This window comes from Pseudophryne corroboree, chromosome 11, assembly GCF_028390025.1.
Source record: "Pseudophryne corroboree isolate aPseCor3 chromosome 11, aPseCor3.hap2, whole genome shotgun sequence".
Taxonomy (NCBI): domain Eukaryota; kingdom Metazoa; phylum Chordata; class Amphibia; order Anura; family Myobatrachidae; genus Pseudophryne; species Pseudophryne corroboree.
The window spans coordinates 296,751,697-296,772,065 of record NC_086454.1 but is presented as its reverse complement, the minus strand read 5'-3'; the positions used below and the strand labels follow the sequence as shown (position 1 = coordinate 296,772,065).

The 20,369-nt window shown below is 48.0% G+C and overlaps 1 protein-coding gene across 2 annotated transcripts in view; it reads right to left on the bottom strand.

The window, feature by feature from the left end:
- The window catches only part of AP1G1 (adaptor related protein complex 1 subunit gamma 1), a 192,159-nt gene that overhangs the window by 10,519 nt on the left and 161,271 nt on the right, over positions 1-20,369 (bottom strand). For both annotated transcript variants that reach the window (XM_063945487.1, XM_063945486.1), the window contains exons 9-13: positions 7,273-7,371; positions 6,295-6,350; positions 6,088-6,201; positions 5,461-5,601; positions 5,292-5,346 (exon numbers count right to left, since the gene is read on the bottom strand). In XM_063945487.1, coding sequence (XP_063801557.1) covers positions 5,292-5,346; positions 5,461-5,601; positions 6,088-6,201; positions 6,295-6,350; positions 7,273-7,371 — 465 coding nt within the window. The remainder of the gene's footprint in view (positions 1-5,291; positions 5,347-5,460; positions 5,602-6,087; positions 6,202-6,294; positions 6,351-7,272; positions 7,372-20,369) is intronic.

Below are 20,369 nucleotides of genomic sequence, written 5' to 3'. Positions count from 1 at the left end.
AAAATCCCTGAACCTGTACTTAAAAAGGTTCAAGTTCAAGATGGAATCGCTCAAGGCAGTGATCTCCAGCCTGGAAGGGGGGTGGGGATTTTATGGTGTCACTAGACATAAAGGATGCATACCTTTCATGACCCCATTTTTCCTCATCAGGCGTACCCGAGATTCGCTGTACAGGACTGTCATTAACAATTTCAGACGTTGCCGTTTGGGCTTTCCACGGCCCCGAGGGTTTTCACCAAGGTAATGGCGGAAATGATGGTACTCCTGCGCAGGCAAGGAGTCACAATTATCCCGTACTTGGACGATCTCCTGATAAAAGCGAGATCAAAGGAACAGTTGCAGAAAAGCGTGTCGCTCTCCCTGAGAGTGCTGCAGCAACATGGCTGGATCCTAAATCTACCAAAGTCACAGTTGGTTCCAACAACTCGGCTGTCTTTCTTAGGCATGATTCTGGACACAGAACAAAAGAGGGTTTTTCTCCCGATGGAAAAAGCCCAGGAACTCCAGAACATGGTCAGAGACCTGTTAAAACCAAAAAGAGTGTCAGTTAATGCACTCGAGTACTGGGGAAAATGGTGGCGACCTACGAGGCCATCCCCTTCGGCAGGTTTCATGCAAGGACTTTTCAGTGGGACCTTCTGGACAAGTGGTCCGGGGTCCCACCTTCAAATACATCAGAAAATAACCCTGTCCCCCAGGGCCAGGGTGTCTCTCCTGTGGTGGCTGCAGAGTGCTCACCTTCTAGAAGGTCGCAGGTTCGGCATTCAGGACTGGGTTCTGGTGGCTACGGACGCGAGCCTCCGAGGATGGGGAGCAGTCACACAAGGAAGGAATTTTCAGGGACTGTGGTCAAGCCAGGAGGCTTGTCCACACATCAACATACTGGAATTAAGGGCCATATACAACGGCCTACGACAAGCGGAGAATCTTCTTCGCGACCTACCGGTTCTGATTCAATCAGACAACGTCACAGCCGTGGCTCATGTAAACCGCCAGGGCGGGACAAGGAGCAGAGTGGCAATGGCGGAAGCCACCAGGATTCTGCGCTGGGCAGAAAATCACGTAAGCGCTCTGTCAGCGGTATTCATTCCGGGAGTGGACAACTAGGAAGCAGACTTCCTCAGCAGACACGATCTCCATCCAGGAGAGTGGGGACTTCATCAAGAAGTCTTTGCAGAGATAAGTCTTTGGGGACTTCCTCACATAGACATGATGGCATCACGCCTCAACAAGAAGCTTCGGAGGTATTGTGCCAGGTCAAGGGACCCCTCAGGCAGTAGTGGTGGACGCCCTGGTGACACCATGGGTGTTTCAGTCGGTCTATGTGTTCCCTCCTCTTCCTCTCATCTCAAAGATATTGAGAATCATAAGACGAAAAAGAGTACAGACAATACTCCTTGTTCCAGATTGGCCTCGAAGGGCCTGGTATTCAGATCTTCAGGAGGTGCTCACAGAAGATCCGTGGCCTCTTCCTCTCAGAGAGGACCTGTTGCAACAGGGACCCTGCGTGTTCCAAGACTTACCGCGGTTACGTTTGACGGCATGGCGGTTGAACACCGAATCCTAGCGGGGAAGGGTATTCCGGAAGAAGTCATCCATACTCTGATCAAGGCTAGGAAGGAAGTGACGGCGAAACATTATCATTGTATCTGGAGGAAGTATGTATCTTGGTGTGAAGCCAAGAGTGCTCCTACGGAAGATTTCCACTTGGGCCGTTTTCTCCACTTTCTACAGACAGGAGTGGATATGGGCTTAAAGTTAGGCTCCATTAAGGTACAGATTTCGGCCCTATCTATATTCTTCCAGAAGGAATTGGCTTCTCTCCCAGAAGTCCAAACTTTTGTAAAGGGAGTGCTACACATCCAGCCTTCTTTTGTGCCCCCAGTGGCACCATGGGACCTTAACGTGGTGTTACAGTTCCTAAAATCTCACTGGTTTGAACCTCTTCAAACAGTTGAATTAAAGTTTCTCACTTGGAAAGTGGTCATGTTGTTGGCCTTGGCATCTGCAAGGCGGGTGTCCGAACTGGCGGCCTTATCTCATAAGAGCCCCTATCTCATTTTCCATGAGGATAGAGCAAAGTTGAGGACTCGTCCTCAATTTTTTTCCTAAGGTGGTGTCATCGTTTCATATGAATCAACCTATTGTGGTGCCTGTGGCTACGGGAGACTTGGAGGATTCCAAATCCCTTGATGTAGTCAGGGCCTTAAAAATTTACGTAGCCAGGACGGCTCGGGTTAGGAAAACAGAGGCACTGTTTATCCTGTATGCAGCCAACAAGGTTGGCACTCTTGCTTCTAAGCAGACTATTGCTCGCTGGATATGTAACACGATTCAGCAGGCTCATTCTACGGCTGGATTGCAGTTACCAAATTCAGTAAAGGCCCATTCCACTAGGAAGGTGGGCTCCTCTTGGATGGCTGCCCGAAGCGTCTTGGCACTACAGCTTTGCCGAGCAGCTACTTGGTCGGGTTCAAACACACTTGCAAAATTCTATAAGTTTGATACCCTGGCTGAGGAGGACCTTATGTTTGCTCAATCGGTGCTGCAGAGTCATCCGCACTCTCCCGCCCGGTTTGGAGCTTTGGTATAATCCCCAAGGTCCTTACGGAGTCCCCAGCATCCTCTAGGACGTAAGAGAAAATAAGATTTTAAACCTACCGGTAAATCTTTTTCTCCTAGTCCGTAGAGGATGCTGGGCGCCCGTCCCAGTGCGGACATATTTCTGCATGACTTGTATATAGTTATTGCTTACATAAGGGTTATGTTACAGTTAAGATCAGTCGTTGGCTGATACTGTTTTGTTCATACTGTTAACTGGTTGCCTATATTCCAGGTTATACGGTGTGGATGGTGTGGGCTGGTATGAATCTTGCCCTTGGATTAACAAAAATCCTTTCCTCGTACTGTCCGTCTCCTCTGGGCACAGTTTCTCTAACTGAGGTCTGGAGAAGGGGCATAGAGGGAGGAGCCAGTGCACACCCATTCTAAAGTTCTTTATAGTGCCCATGTCTCCTGCGGAGCCAGTCTATACCCCATGGTCCTTACGGAGTCCCCAGCATCCTCTACGGACTAGGAGAATAAGATTTACCGGTAGGTTTAAAATCTTATTTTTGAAACACTAAACGGGTGTGGATCATCAAATAGGCAGTGTCTAGGTCGACAATGTTTAGAACGACCACTATAGGTCAACAGTTACTAGGTCGACAGGGTCTGAAGGTCGACAGGTTTTTTTTTATGTCGACATGTGCTGACAGGTCAAAAGGTCAACATGAGTTTTTCATTTTTTTGGTGCCGTTTTCTCTGTACAGTGACCGGGAAGCCCAATTAGTGCACCGTGTCCCCTCGCATGGCTCGCCGTCCTTCGCTCGGCACAGATTACTGTTCCAATCGTAGTCCACGTGGATCGTCAAGTATGGAAAAGTTCAAAAAAAAGAAAAAAAATGTGAAAAACTCATGTCGACCTAGAAACCCTGTCGACTTTCAGACCCTGTCGACCTAAACATTGTCAACCTAGACAGTGTCGATCTTCAGACCGGATTCCCTCTAAACTAGGTGGTATTTGAAATTAAAGTGGAACTCTAATACACAAACTAAGATGAGTGCTAGTAAGTGTGTGTATACCAACAAAATGCAACTGTTTTTCCAGTTTAATATTTCTCAAAACAGATAAACAAAACAAAAAAATGTCGGCTGTTTAAGAGAGCTCTGTAAACTACATCCGCCTAACAGCAGCCGGGCACTATAACATTACACCAAACTGGCCATAAGTGTTCCCTAGAGAGCAATCGGAGGTTGGACTGGGGACAGAGATTCGCCACTACGTCATCAGTGCCCGCCTGGAGACTCGGAGCACAGAGCTCACCAAGGACACAAGCTCAGCTGGAGACTAGAGAACTGAGGCGAACGGACAGCATCAAAGGACCACCCCCCTTGCTATACAGCACACGGCATCAGCAATAACCACTGAAAGATCATATGCTGGATGAACACCTTGAAGGCTGGAGGTAAGATAGGGGCAGATAACGGTGACTTTTGACAGCAAATGTACCTAAGAACCGGCCATATATCTACAGTGCCTAACACAGGAGGACTGCAGGCTGCACATTGTACAAACCTCACAAATAATAAAAAAGGAGCATAAACAGTTTGTTTTGTTTATCAGTTTATAAAATTAGAAAAACCAACTGCATTTGGTTGTGACACACACACACACACACACACACACACACACACACACACACACACACACACACACACACACACACAACTAGTGCTCATCTTAGTTTGTTTATTAGAATTCTATATTGTAGATTTGGAGCCAATCAAATACATACTGTGCAGGTTTATTTTGTTATTTTTATTCATGTGGAACTACACATCTCAGCATGCCTTGCTGGTTTTAGCATGTCCTAATAGCAAGACTGTGGCAGCAGCTGGAGGGCTGCCTGTTGAATACCCCCTGCTCTTCTATTGCAGGATAATCTGTCAGTAAAATGTGTAAAAAAAAATGTCTCTCTCTTAAATTTGTAACAGTAAGTTTTCTACAATTTATAAAAACGTAAGCCAGCGTCTTATTGCCTATTGCAACCAATCACCTGCAGTACAGTTACCATTACTGTTCCCCAATTTGATATGGAAGCAAGAATCATTAGTAGTCTACAAACTAAAACACAGGTTGAGTATCCCTTATCCAAAATGCTTGGGACCAGAGGTATTTTGGATATCGGATTTTTCCGTATTTTGGAATAATTACATACCATAATGAGATATCATGGTGATGAGACCTAAATCTAAGCACAGAATGCATTTATGTTACATATACACCTTATACACACAGCCTGAAGGTCATTTTAGCCAATATTTTTAATAACTTTGTGCATTAAACAAAGTGTGTGCACATACACACAATTAATTTATGTTTCATATACACACAGCCTGAAGGTCATTTAATACAATATTTTAGATTATTTTGTGTATTAAACAAAATTTGTGTACATTGAGCCATCAGAAAACAAAGGTTTCACTATCTCAGTTTCACTCAAAAAATTCCGTATTTCGGAATATTTGCATATGGGATACTCAACCTGTACTAGTCTTTTGGGCAGTCTGAAACAAGCAGATTTTCTCATTGAGGAGTGTGTGTGTGTGTGTGTGTGTGTGTGTGTGTGTGTGTGTGTGTGTGTGTGTGTGTGTGTGTGTGTGTGTGTGTGGTGGTGGTGAATAAATACGCTGAATCAAATGAGAGAATATTATAAAGCTACAAATGATCAAAATGGTCAGTTACTTACTGTAGTGAGGACCCTCATAATTGTGTCTATGTGCCACCGCTTAGATGGGGCGTACCTGAAAGAAATGAATGGCAAGGAGCTGTGCAACAAGCAGTAAGGAAGGAAGCCTGTGAGGCCATGACGGTGCCCTACAACTGGCCAATGAGGACGTGGCCCAGCAGTGACTTACTTTTCTGCTGCTAGGAAGATGCCTGAAGAGCAGTCCGCTTTGAATTCTGGTTCACACGAGTCCAGGAAATAGAGCAGCTCTTTCATCATACCGCGGATGTTGTTCCCATTTACCAATGCGAAGCTGAGCTCCATAGCTCGCCTAGGATTCAAACAGTTAAAGGAATACTGTGTCAGAGGGATGAACAAAGCGCAGCTTCACAAACAGTGACGAGGATGGGATGTGATCAGGTTATTGTAATCAACACAACGATTCAGTCGATGGATCACTGAGTAATCATCACGCACAATCCCAGACCCTCTGTGATATAGAACCAATATGGCCTCTGCGGCCATTACCTTCCCCTAAAAGGAAGAATAACCTCTACGTGAACGGGAAACATAGTCTGAGCCATTAATGGGGCTTTCTATAATCATGTAACTATTCAATGCTGTGATACAATTGTATCTTATGTAATGATAAAGCAACGCGTTTTATGAACTACAGGTTCCAGCATGACACACTTTCATTATATTTTCTTAAGAAGTTGGAAAATTAAAGGTCACTATGCCTGGTCTAGACACATCATCTAGTTCTTATTGGATGAGAAATCCTATTTCTAGACACCAATATATGAGAAACGCTTACCTCTTAATAGATACATCCAAATCCTTCAGACAGTCCACAATGGTGCTGCGGTGTCTCTGTACCGCATTGTGGTCGGTCTGTACGGTTTTAAGTAGTGACGTCAAAGCAACATACCTGTGATATAAAGATATTAATACTGAGAGCAATACAGTGGTCATCATCATCATCATCATCATCATCTATGACAATGCTTAGACAGGCACTTACCGGATATTCTTATCGTTATTTAATAAGAACCGTCCCAGGATATTGATGGCTAGAACCTGTCGATAAGGACGTGAAAAATATGAGGGGAGGAATCCAGGGAAGGGAAGCAAAGGTGTCAGCACAGAGATATGAGAGAGCAGACTACAGATTCAGGGTCAGATGTATATTAGCTGTCACTGAACAACCTATTACTTAAGATTCACTAACACAGACCCGGTCCCTTCCCTGCCACAGACGTCCACCCCATGCCAGACAAACACCCACCCCCACCTAGAAACACTCACCGCAGCTTCCAGGGCACAGACACCCGCCCCTTCCAAAACACACACAGACACCTGCCCCCACACTCACACCACTGCTGCCAGGCCAAGGCCCCCTCCCCCGCAGTCACACTCCCCTCTGCCACCAGGCCACAGGCACCCCTGCCCCTTTCAAAACACACACTAAGACACCCCTGCCGTCAGGACACAGACACCTGCCCCCACACTCACACCACTGCTGCCAGGCCAAGGCCACTCTCCCCCGCAGTCACAGGCACTAAGCTACAGACACCTGCCCCTTCTCGAACACACACCCACCCCTGCCGCCAGGACCCAGGAATCTGTCCCCACAGAGATACACATACAAACACCAGCCGCCAGGACACAGACACACTGCCCACGGACACAGACATCCCCCTGCCACAAGACCAAAGATAACCGCCCCCTCCCAAACACGCACATCCCTGACGCAATCTCACAAACACATAGCTCTTCCACCAGGCCACATTAAAACGTAACCCAAAAAGAATATGGCCTTCCAATCATATTCAACGGTATAGAAAGTGCAGATAGGTAGCATGTGTAAGAGGATACAATGCAGGAGAAGGGGGAGCGGTGATAAGGAAACAGGAAATGAAGTCAGCCTGTTATTAGAAAGCAAGACCCGGAGGAAGAGCAGGGCAGGAGGTTACACAGGATTGGTTGCCAAGATACACACCCGCAGGCCACTTTCAGATTTTATGTCCATAATTGTTAGAACCGTTTCATACAGGATGGCGTTGCCAACATTTTTGCTGGTCTCAGTGTTTGTTGCAACCTGAAATATAAAGTAACACAAAATGATCAAACTGATATGTGCGCTCACCTGATCACGCTGCTGGGTATCACCAGAGCACAACACTGGATACATAGGTCAAATGATTTAAAAAAAAAGGTGATTTATTGTAGACTTCCCATAGTTAAATCTCTTTTTGCGAGGTACACTGGATTCCACAGAGAATAACATTGGGGTGTAGAGTTGGATCTTCATCCGAGGCACCAACAATCTAAAGCTTTGGACTGTTCCCAGGATGCACTGCACCGCCTCCTCTATAGCCCCACCCCCAGGCACTGGAGCTCAGTTTTGTTAACCAGTCCAACGCAGTAGCAGGTAAAAGAGACAGCAGATGTTAGTCACATAGAACCACATTCCCCAGACAGGAGAAGGGACCAGCAGCTAATGCCATACAAACCCATAGAAGCTAAGTACGTCAGGTTGGGCGCCCTGTGCAATCCAGTGTACCTCGTAGAAAGAGATTTAACTATGGTAAGTATACCATAAATCTCATTTTCTGCAGCGGGGTACACTGGTATTCCACAGGGAATAACATCGGGGATGTCCTAAAGCAGTTCCTCATGGGAGGGGACGCACTGTAGCGGGTACAAGAACCAGGCGTCCAAAGGAAGCATCCTGGGAGGCGGAAGTATCGAAGGCATAGAACCTGATGAACGTGTTCACACAGGACCACGTAGCCGCCTTGCACCATTGTTCAGCGGACGCGCCTCGGGGGGCCGCCTAAGAAAGTCCAACAGACAGAGTAGAATGGGCTTTGATAGCAACAGGAGCTGGGAGACCAGCCTGCACATAGGCTTGTGCAATCACCATTCTAATCCATCTGGCCATGGTCTGCTTACTCACAAGGCCAGCCATGTTTGGGTAAACCGAAAAGTACAAAAAGGGTATCTGACCTACTGAGGGAGGCAGTCCTCTCTATGTAAATACGGAGAGCCCGTACCACATCCAAAGACCGCTCTTTGGAGGACAAACCAGAAGAGATAAAGGCCAGAACCACAATCTCTTGGTTAAGATGAAAAGATGATACCACCTTAGGTAGATAAACAGGGTGAGTTCGAAGAACTGCCCGGTCACGGTGAAAAATCAGAAAGGGTGGACGACAAGAATAGACGCAATTTTCCTCTGAAACTACACCGACAAGGCAGATATATGAACCTTGAGGGAGGCCAGACGAAGGCTTAAATCTAGGCCTCGTTGCAGAAAAGCCAAAAGCCTAGAGTTTCTGAACGAATAGGCATCATAATTCTTAGCAGCACACCAAGTGAAATAAGAATTCCAGACCCTATAATAAATCCATGCAGAAGCCGGTTTGCAGGCCTTCAACAGTTTGGATAACCGCCTCAGAGTATCCCTTGGCCCTCAGGAGTGAAGCTTCAAGAGCCACGCCGTCAAAGCCAGTCTGGCCAGGTCCGGGTAGACACAAGGGCCCTGAACAAGGAGGTCTGGGCATTGAGGAAGTAGAAGAGGACGCTCTATCGATAGACCCTGCAGGTCTGAGAGCCAATGCCATCTGGGCTATGCTGGAGCGTCTAGAAGTAGTATTCCTTTTTCTTGCTTGAACTTCAGAAGTACCCTGGGCAGGAGTGACACTGGAGGGAACACTTATGGCAGCCGAAAGTTCCATGGAATTGCCAGTGCGTCCACGAACGCTGCTTGAGGATCCCTTGTCCTTGATCCGAAGACCTGAACTTTGTGATTGTGTCGAGACGCCATCAGGTCTACATCTGGTAGGCCCCACTTGTCCACTAGGAGTTGAAAGCCTTCTGGATGAGGATTCCACTCTCCGGCGTGAACGTCCTGACGACTGAGGAAATCCGCTTCCCAGTTGAGGACTCCGGGGATGAACACTGCCGATATTGCTGGCAGATGGCGTTCCCCCCCAATGGAGGATTTTTGATACTTCCAGCATTGCCATGCGGCTTCGAGTGCCGCCTTGATGATTTATGTACACCACCGTGGTGGCATTGTCCGACTGTACTTGAACAGGCATGTTCTGTACTAGAGGCAGGGCCAGTGTCAACGCACTGAACACCGCCCGCAAATCCAGAATGTTTATTGGGAGGAGAGACTCTTCCATGGTCCACCGACCCTGGAGAGAATGTTGCTTCAACACCGCGACCCAACCCCGCAGACTGGCATCTGTTGTCAGGAGGACCCAGTTGGAGATCCAAAAGGGACGGCCACTGCTCAACTGTTGGTCCTGTAGCCACCAGCTCAGTGACAGACGAACCTCGGGAGTCAAGGAGATCATTTGAGACCTGATCCCATGAGGCAGGCCGTCCCACTTGGAAAGAATAAACCTCTACAGAGGGCGGGAATGAAATTGAGCGTACTCTACCATGTCGAAAGCAGACACCATGAGGCCTAGTACTTGCATCGCCGAGTGTATCGACACTCTTGGGCAAGAGAGGAAATATCTGATCCTGTCCTGAAGTTTCAGGATTTTCTCAGAAGACAAAAACAAATGTTGGTTGTGTGTGTCCAGTAGCGCCCCCAGGTGCACCAAGCTCCGAGCAGGGACCAGCGAGGACTTATTCCAGTTAAATGAGCCACCCGTGGGCTTGCAGGAATTGGACTGTCAGTTCCAGATGACTGAGGATAACATCTTGGGAGTTCCCCAGGATCAGCAAGTCGTCCAGATACAGCAGGATCCTGATACCCGGACGGCGGAGAAGAGCAGTCATCACTGCCATGATCTTGGTGAAGATCCGAGGGGCCGTGGCCAATCCAAATGGCAGTGCCTGGGTATTGATAATGTAGGTTGCCAATAGCAAACCACAGACATTGCTGATGCGACATAGCATTTGTTATGTGCAGGTAAGCATCCTGTATGTCCAGGGATACCATAAAGAATTCGGGTTCCATGGGCAGCACTATAGAGCGCAGTTTCTCCATACAGAATTTGGATACTCTAACAAACTTGTTCAATGCTTTGAGGTTGAGTATAGGCTGGAAGGACCCATTTGGCTTCGGAACTAGAAACAGGGTACTCTGAGACAGAGGTACCGGCACTACCACTCCTGTATCCAGGAGGGATTCTACAACCAAGTGCAGAGCTTGCACCTTTAACGGATCAGCAGGGATAACCATTGTGCAAAACTGGCGAGGGGGACGTCTCTGGAAAGAGACTGCATACCCGTGAGAGACAACTTCCCGCACCCAGGCGTCAGAAGTGGTCTTTAACCAGGCCTGGGCGAACTGCAGAAGTCGGCCTCCCACCCTAGGGTCCCCCAGGGGGAGGCCCGCCCCGTCATGCAGCTGGCTTGTCTTGTTTGGAAGCAGGCTGACGGGCGGCCCAGGATTGTTTAGATTTAGGCTTAGTGGTTTTGGAAGCACGAGCCTGTTGCGGATACAATCAAATCAAAGAATAAATGATACTGGATGTGCACACAACCGTCCACACACCAACCTTTGTGTGGACAGAAGTATACACTCTCCGGCGCCAGTACCCACTGGATCAAGGAGATTTTAGACAATGGCGGAGACTGCTGCTCCTGATACAGGGATAATTGCAATCCCTATACTGAACAAAAAACACAAAAAAAACTACCCACACAGGTGTGACCCTCTGTAGGAAATCAGTAGCGCTGTCCCCACCATTTATCGGAGATAATCAATAAACGACTAAAAAATGGCAAATTGCTATTTAAATTTTAAAACATATAAATCATATTTTATTAACATATATTGCTGCAGCAAATTTGACATACATAAAAATGCATATTGTGTATAATGGATGCCTTTAATATAAATGCTCCATATACACAAATGTATATACTTAATTACTTTAAATCTCTGAGGCTTGGATTTTAATAAGCTGACTTCAAAATGTCCACATGAATTAGTGATAGACCAATGAGCTCGGCATTTACGGACACTGCTTGTATAAATATGTCCTTAATTAATTAATGTCCCGAAAAATGTGTGCACACATGTATCACTTTGAATGGATAGTTACCATGGGCGATAAGTTATTCATTCACCTCTCTAGAACAATCTGTTTAGGACCATCCCAATTGGAAAGACTCCCTCTGCTGGTGCTTGTCCATTTACTGCAGAATATCCGGAGACAATATCCACGAGAATCTGTCCACAGTGCTCCGGCTCCCTCTGCTGGTGGCTAACCGCAATTGCAGGAGGACTGGCTGTTTTATCGTAGCCAGAAGCCGGTGATCGTATAGAACAGGCAGGAGGTGGTGGTTACTGCCAGTGGGTCCTTCGACATTTCGGGAGATTAATTAATTAAGGACATATTTATACAAGCAGTGTCCGTAAATGCCGAGCTCATTGGTCTATCACTAATTCATGTGGACATTTTGAAGTCAGCTTATTAAAATCCAAGCCTCAGAGATTTAAAGTAATTAAGTATATACATTTGTGTATATGGAGCATTTATATTAAAGGCATCCATTATACACAATATGCATTTTTATGTATGTCAAATTTGCTGCAGCAATATATGTTAATAAAATATGATTTATATGTTTTAAAATTTAAATAGCAATTTGCCATTTTTTAGTCGTTTATTGATTATCTCCGATAAATGGTGGGGACAGCGCTACTGATTTCCTACAGAGGGTCACACCTGTGTGGGTAGTTTTTTTTTTTTTTTTTCTGTTGCGGATACACCTGACCCTTTGCTTTTCCTGGAGGTCCAAAGGAATGAAAGGTGGTACAGAAGGATTAGTATTTGGGAGACACGCAGTCTTAGCAGTAGCCAAGTCAGTCACAATTTTATTCAGATCCTCCCCAAATAGGATGTCTCCCTTAAAAGGGAGCACCTCCAAGGTCTTTTTGGAACCCAGGTCCACCTTCCAGGACCTCAAACACATAATTCAACGAGCCATAGACGTAGTAGATACCTTGGCCACCATTACACCTGCATCAGAGGCCGCCTCCTGAATATAGTGGGAGGCTGTGGTAATATAAGACAGATATTGTCTGGCAGTGTCAGAAAAATCCTGAGGCAGCTCATTCTCAATTGCCTGAACCCATGCTTCAATACCTTTCGCAGCCCAGGAGGCTGCCATAGTGGGTCTATGTACAGCGCCAGTAAGGGAGTAAATAGACTTCATAGTGGGTCTATGTACAGCGCCAGTAAGGGAGTAAATAGACTTCAGGCATCCTTCTAGCCCCCAAGTGCGCTGTCTTGGAGTAATCCTCGACTCCTCCCTCTCCTTCAAACCACACATTCAGCACCTCTCACAAACCTGCCGTTTTCATCTAAAATAAGATTTTACTTACCGGTAAATCTAATTCTCGTAGTCCATAGAGGATGCTGGGGACTCCGTAAGGACCATGGGGAATAGACGGGCTCCGCAGGAGATAGGGCACTTTAAGAAAGACTTTGGATTCTGGGTGTGCACTGGCTCCTCCCTCTATGCCCCTCCTCCAGACCTCAGTTAGGGAAACTGTGCCCAGAGGAGACTGACAGTACGAGGAAAGGATTTTAGTTAATCGAAGGGCAAGATTCATACCAGCCACACCAATCATACCGTATAACCTGTGATAAACTACCCAGTTAACAGCATGAACAACAACATAGTCTCGGTTCAAACCGATGAAACTATAACATAACCCTTATGTAAGCAATAACTATATACAAGTCTTGCAGAAGAAGTCCGCACTTGGGACGGGCGCCCAGCATCCTCTACGGACTACGAGAAATAGATTTACCGGTAAGTAAAATCTTATTTTCTCTAACGTCCTAGAAGATGCTGAGGACTCCGTAAGGACCATGGGGATTATACCAAAGCTCCCAAACGGGCGGGAGAGTGCGGATGACTCTGCAGCACCGATTGAGCAAACAAGAGGTACTCCTCAGCCAGGGTATCAAACTTATAGAACTTTGCAAAGGTGTTTGACCCCGACCAAGTAGCAGCTCGGCATAGTTGTAGTGCCGAGACCCCTCGAGCAGCCGCCCAAAAAGAGCCCACCTTCCTAGTGGAATGGGCCCTAACTGATTTAGGTAATGGCAATCCTGCTGTAGAATGCGCCTGCTGAATCATGTTACAGATCCAGCGAGCAATAGTCTGCTTTGAAGAAGGAGCGCCAACTTTGTTGGCTGGATACAGAACAAACAGAGCTTCAGTCTTCCTGATCCGAGCTGTTCTGGTCACATAAATCTTCAAAGCCCTGACCACATCCAGGGACTCAGAATCCTCCAAGTCCCGTGTAGCCACAGGCACGACAATAGGTTGGTTCATATGAAAAGATGAGACCACTTTTGGCAGAAACTGAGGACGTGTCCTCAACTCTGCCCTATCCACGTGAAAAACCAGCTAGGGGCTTTTATGTGATAAAGCTGCCAATTCCGAAACACGCCTTGCCGAAGCCAAGGCCAACAACATGACCACTTTCCAAGTGAGATATTTCAACTCCACTGTTTTGAGTGGCTCAAACCAAGGTGACCTGAGGAAACTTAATACCACATTAAGATCCCACGGCACCACCGGAGGTACAAAAGGAGGCTGAATATGCAGCACCCCCTTCACGAATGTCTGTAGTTCAGGAAGAGAAGCCAATTCATTTTGAAAGAAAATGGACAAGGCCGAAATTTGGACCTTCATGGACCCTAATTTTAGGCCCAAATCCACTCCTGTTTGAAGGAAGTGAAGCAGACGACCCAAATGGAACTCCTCCGTAGGAGCAGCCCTGGCCTCGCACCAAGAAACATATTTTCGCCATATACGGTGATAATGTTTCAATGTCACGTCCTTCCTAGCCTTTATTAGCGTAGGAATGACCTCCTCCGGAATACCTTTTTCCGCTAGGATCCGGCGTTCAACCGCCATGCTGTCAAACGCAGCCGCGGTAAGTCTTGGAACAGACAGGGCCCCTGCTGCAGCAGGTCCTGTCTTAGAGGAAGAGGCCACGGATCTTCTGTGAGTAACTCTTGCAGATACGGATACCAAGTCATTCGTGGCCAATCTGGAACAATGAGGATTGTTCTGACTCTGCTTGGTCTTATTATTCTCAACACCTTGGGTATGAGAGGCAGAGGAGGGAACACATAGACCCACCTGAACACCCAAGGTGTCACTAGAGCGTCCACCGCTACAGCCTGAGGGTCTCTTGACCTGGCGCAATACCGCTTTAGCTTTCTGTTGAGACGGGACGCCATCATGTCTATCTGAGGCAGTCCCCACCGACCCACGATCTGTGCGAAGACTTCTGGATGAAGTCCCCACTCTCCCGGTTGCAGGTCGTGTCTGCTGAGGAAGTCCGCTTCCCAGTTGTCCACCCCCGGGATGAATACTGCTGCTAGGGCGCTTACATGGCCTTCCGCCCAGCGAAGAATCCTGGTCGTTTCTGCCATGGCCACTCTGCTCCTTGTGCCGCCTCTGCGGTTTACATGAGCCACTGCTGTGACATTGTCCGACTGAATCAGAACCGGTTTGTTCCGAAGCAATGCCTCCGCTTGGCGTAGGGCGTTGTATATGGCCCTCAACTCCAGGACGTTGATGTGGAGACAAGTCTCTAGATTTGACCAGAGACCTTGGAAATTACTTCCCAGTGTGACTGCTCCCCAACCTCGGAGGCTTGCGTCCGTGGTCACCAGGATCCAGTCCTGAATTACAAACCTGCGGCCTTCTAGGAGGTGAGCACTGTGCAGCCACCACAGGAGAGATACTCTGGCTCTGGAAGACAGGGTGATCCTTTGATGCATTTGTAAATGGGACCCGGACCATTTGTCCAGTAGATCCCATTGAAAGGTCCTCGCATGGAACCTTCCGAAGGGGATGGCCTCGTACGATGCCACCATCTTCCCCAGGACACGCGTGCAGTGATGCACTGAAACCTTTTTTTTAGCTTTAATAGGTTCCTGACCAGGGCTGTGAGCTCCTGAGCCTTTTCCATCGGAAGAAAAACCTTTTTCTGGTCTGTGTCTAGAATCAGGCCCAGAAAGGTCAGACGCGTTGTAGGGACTAGCTGGGACTTCGGTAGATTGAGAATCCAGCTGCGACTTTGCAACATTCTAACCGACAGCGACACGCTGTCCAGCAACTTCTCCTGAGATCTCGCCTTTATGAGGAGATCGTCCAAGTATGGGATAATTGTGACCCCCTGCTTGCGCAGGAGCACCATCATTTCCGCCATTACCTTGGTGAAAATTCTCGGGGCTGTGGAAAGCCCAAACGGCAACGTCTGAAATTGGTAATGACAGTCCTGTACTGCAAATCTCAGGAACACCTGGTGAGGAGGGAAAATCGGAACATGAAGGTATGCATCCTTTATGTCCAGGGACACCATCCAATCCCCCCCCCCCCAGGCTGGCGATGACCGCTCTGAGCGATTCCATCTTGAACTTGAACTTTTTCAAGTACAAGTTCAGGGATTTTAGATTCAAAATGGGCCTGACCGAACCGTCCGGTTTCGGGACCACAAACAGGGTTGAGTAATACCCCTTTCCTTGCTGGAGAAGAGGATCTTTGACTATCACCTGTTGAAGATGCAATTTTTGAATTGCAGTCAACACTAACTCCCTCTCTGACGGGGAAGCTGGCAGAGCCGATTTGAAAAACCGGCGAGGAGGCACGTCTTCGAATTCCAGCCTGTATCCCTGAGAAACAATCTCTATAGCCCAGGGATCCACCTGTGAGTGAACCCAGACCTGGCTGAAAAATCGAAGACGTGCCCCCACTTGAGCTGACTCCCCCCGGGAAGCCCCAGAGTCATGCGGTGGACTTTGCAGATGTAGGGGAGGACTTCTGCTCCTGGGAACTAGCTGCATGCAGCTTTTTTCCCTTGCCTTTTCCTCTGGCAAGGAAGGACGATCCCCGTACCTTCTTGCTTTTATTGGAACGAAAGGACTGCATTTGATAATGAGGTGCATTTTTAGTATGCTGCGGGGGGACATAAGGCAAGAAATTCGATTTACCGGCCGTAGCAGTAGAGACAAGGTCCGAGAGGCCTTCTCAAAACAACTCCTCCCCCCTTGTATGGCAACGACTCCATATGCCGCTTTGAGTCGGCATCCCCCGTCCACTGTCGGGTCCACAAGAGTCGCCTAGCAGAAATAATAAGAATTTACTCACCGGTAATTCTATTTCTCGTAGTCCGTAGTGGATGCTGGGGACTCCGTCAGGACCATGGGGAATAGCGGCTCCGCAGGAGACAGGGCACAAAATTTAAAAGTTTGACCACTAGGTGGTGTGTACTGGCTCCTCCCCCTATGACCCTCCTCCAAGCCTCAGTTAGGATACTGTGCCCGGACGAGCGTACACAATAAGGAAGGATTTTGAATCCCGGGTAAGACTCATACCAGCCACACCAATCACACCGTACAACTTGTGATCTGAACCCAGTTAACAGTATGATAACGTAGGAGCCTCTGAAAAGATGGCTCACAACAATAAACAACCCAATTTTTTTGTAACAATAACTATGTACAAGTATTGCAGACAATCCGCACTTGGGATGGGCGCCCAGCATCCACTACGGACTACGAGAAATAGAATTACCGGTGAGTAAATTCTTATTTTCTCTGACGTCCTAGTGGATGCTGGGGACTCAGTCAGGACCATGGGGATTATACCAAAGCTCCCAAACGGGCGGGAGAGTGCGGATGACTCTGCAGCACCGAATGAGAGAACTCCAGGTCCTCCTTAGCCAGGGTATCAAATTTGTAGAATTTTACAAACGTGTTCTCCCCTGACCACGTAGCTGCTCGGCAGAGTTGTAATGCCGAGACCCCTCGGGCAGCCGCCCAAGATGAGCCCACCTTCCTTGTGGAGTGGGCATTGACAGATTTAGGCTGTGGCAGGCCTGCCACAGAATGTGCCAGTTGAATTGTGCTACAAATCCAACGAGCAATCGTCTGCTTAGAAGCAGGAGCACCCAGCTTGTTGGGTGCATACAGTATAAACAGCGAGTCAGATTTTCTGACTCCAGCCGTCCTTGAAATATATATTTTCAATGCTCTGACAACGTCCAGCAACTTGGTATCCTCCAAATCGCTAGTAGCCGCAGGCACCACAATAGGCTGGTTCAGGTGAAACGCTGATACCACCTTAGGCAGAAAATGAGGACGCGTCCTCAATTCTGCCCTGTCCGAATGGAAAATCAGATATGGGCTTTTATACGATAAAGCCGCCAATTCCGACACTCTCCTGGCTGAAGCCAGGGCCAGTAGCATGGTTACTTTCCATGTAAGATATTTCAAATCTACCGATTTGAGTGGCTCAAACCAATGGGATTTGAGAAAATCCAAGACTACATTGAAATCCCACGGTGCCACTGGGGGCACAACCGGGGGCTGTATATGTAGTACTCCTTTTACAAAAGTCTGGACTTCAGGAACTGAAGCCAATTCTTTCTGGAAGAAAATCGACAGGGCCGAAATTTGAACCTTAATGGACCCTAATTTGAGGCCCATAGATAATCCTGTTTGCAGGAAATGTAGGAATCGACCCAGTTGAAATTCCTCAGTCGGGGCCTTCCTGGCCTCACACCATGCAACATATTTTCTCCAAATGCGGTGATAATGTTGTGCAGTCACCTCCTTCCTGGCTTTGACCAGGGTAGGGATGACCTCTTCCGGAATGCCTTTTTCCCTTAGGATCCGGCGTTCAACCGCCATGCCGTCAAACGCAGCCGCGGTAAGTCTTGGAATAGACACGGTCCCTGCTGAAGCAGATCCCTTCTTAGAGGTAGAGGCCACGGATCTTCCGTGAGCATCTCCTGAAGTTCCGGGTACCAAGTCCTTCTTGGCCAGTCCGGAGCCACTAGTATCGTTCTTACTCCCCTTTGCCGTATAATTCTCAGTACCTTGGGTATGAGAGGCAGAGGAGGGAACACATACACTGACTGGTACACCCATGGTGTTACCAGAGCGTCCACAGCTATTGCCTGAGGGTCTCTTGACCTGGCGCAATACCTGTCCAGTTTTTTGTTGAGGCGGGACGCCATCATGTCCACCATTGGTCTTTCCCAATGGACTACAATCATGTGGAAGACTTCTGGATGAAGTCCCCACTCTCCCGGGTGAAGATCGTGTCTGCTGAGGAAGTCTGCTTCCCAGTTGTCCACTCCCGGGATGAACACTGCTGACAGTGCTATCACGATTTTCCGCCCAGCGAAGAATCCTTGCAGCTTCTGCCATTGCCCTCCTGCTTCTTGTGCCGCCCTGTCTGTTTACGTGGGCGACTGCCGTGATGTTGTCCGACTGGATCAACACCGGCTGACCCTGAAGCAGAGGTTTTGCCAGGCTTAGAGCATTGTAGATTGCTCTTAGTTCCAGTATATTTATGTGAAGAGACGTTTCCAGGCTTGACCACACGCCCTGGAAGTTTCTTCCTTGTGTGACCGCTCCCCAGCCTCTCAGGCTGGCATCCGTGGTCACTAGGACCCAGTTCTGTATGCCGAATCTGCGGCCCTCTAACAGATGAGCACTCTGCAACCACCATAGCAGAGAGACCCTTGTCCTTGTCGACAATTTTATCCGCTGATGCATCTGCAGATGCGATCCGGACCATTTGTCTAGCAGATCCCACTGAAAAATTCGTTCATGGAATCTGCCGAATGGAATCGCTTCGTAAGAAGCCACCATTTTTCCCAGGACTCTTGTGCATTGATGCACAGACACTGTCCCTGGTTTTAGGAGGTTCCTGACGAGTTCGGATAACTCTCTGGCTTTCTCCTCCGGAAGAAATACCTTTTTCTGAACAGTGTCCAGAATCATCCCTAGGAACAGCAGACGTGTCGTCGGGATCAGTTGGGATTTTGGAAAATTCAGAATCCACCCGTGCTGTTGGAGCACTACTTGAGTTAGTGCTACTCAGACCTCCAGCTGTTCTCTGGATCTTGCCCTTATCAGGAGATCGTCCAAGTAAGGGATAATTAATACGCCTTCTCTTCGAAGAAGGATCATCATTTCGGCCATTACCTTGGTAAAGACCCTGGGTGCCGTGGACAATCCAAACGGCAGCGTCTGAAACGGATAATGACAGTTTTGTACCACGAACCTGAGGTACCCTTGGTGTGAAGGGCAAATTGGGACATGAAGGTAAGCATCCTTGATGTCCAAGGACACCATAAAATCCCCTTCTTCCAGATTCGCTATCACTGCTCTGAGTGACTCCATCTTGAACTTGAATTTTTGTATGTACAGGTTCAGAGATTTCAGATTTAGAATAGGTCTTACCGAGCCGTCCGGCTTCGGTACCACAAATAGCGCGGAGTAATACCCCTTTCCCTGTTGTAGAAGGGGTACCTTGATTATCACCTGCTGAGAATACAGCTTGTGAATGGCTTCCAATACCGTCGCCCTGTCTGAGGGAGACGTTGGCAAAGCAGATTTTAGGAACCGGCGAGGGGGAGACTTCTCGAATTCCAACCTGTAACCCTGAGATACTACCTGCAGGATCCAGGGGTCCACCTGCGAGTGAGCCCACTGTGCGCTGAAATTCTTGAGGCGACCCCCCACCGCCCCTGAGTCCGCTTGTAAGGTCCCAGCGTCATGCTGAGGCCTTTGCAGAAGCCGGGGAGGACTTCTGCTCCTGGGAAGGGGCTGCTTGCTGCAGTCTCTTACCCTTTCCTTTGCCTCGGGGCAAATATGAATGTCCTTTTGCTCGCTTGTTCTTATAGGAACGAAAGGACTGCGGCTGAAAAGACTGCGTCTTTTTCTGCTGGGAGGGGACTTGAGGTAAAAAGGTGGACTTCCCGGCTGTTGCCGTGGCTACCAAATCCGATAGACCGACCCCAAATAATTCCTCCCCTTTATACGGCAATACTTCCATATGCCGTTTGGAATCCGCATCGCCTGACCACTGTCGTGTCCATAGACTTCTTCTGGCAGATATGGACATCGCACTTACTCTTGATGCCAGAGTGCAGATATCCCTCTGTGCATCTCGCATATAAAGGAATGCATCCTTTAATTGCTCTATAGTCAATAAAATACTGTCCCTATCCAGGGTATCAATATTTTCAGTCAGGGAATCCGACCAAGCCACCCCAGCACTGCACATCCAGGCTGA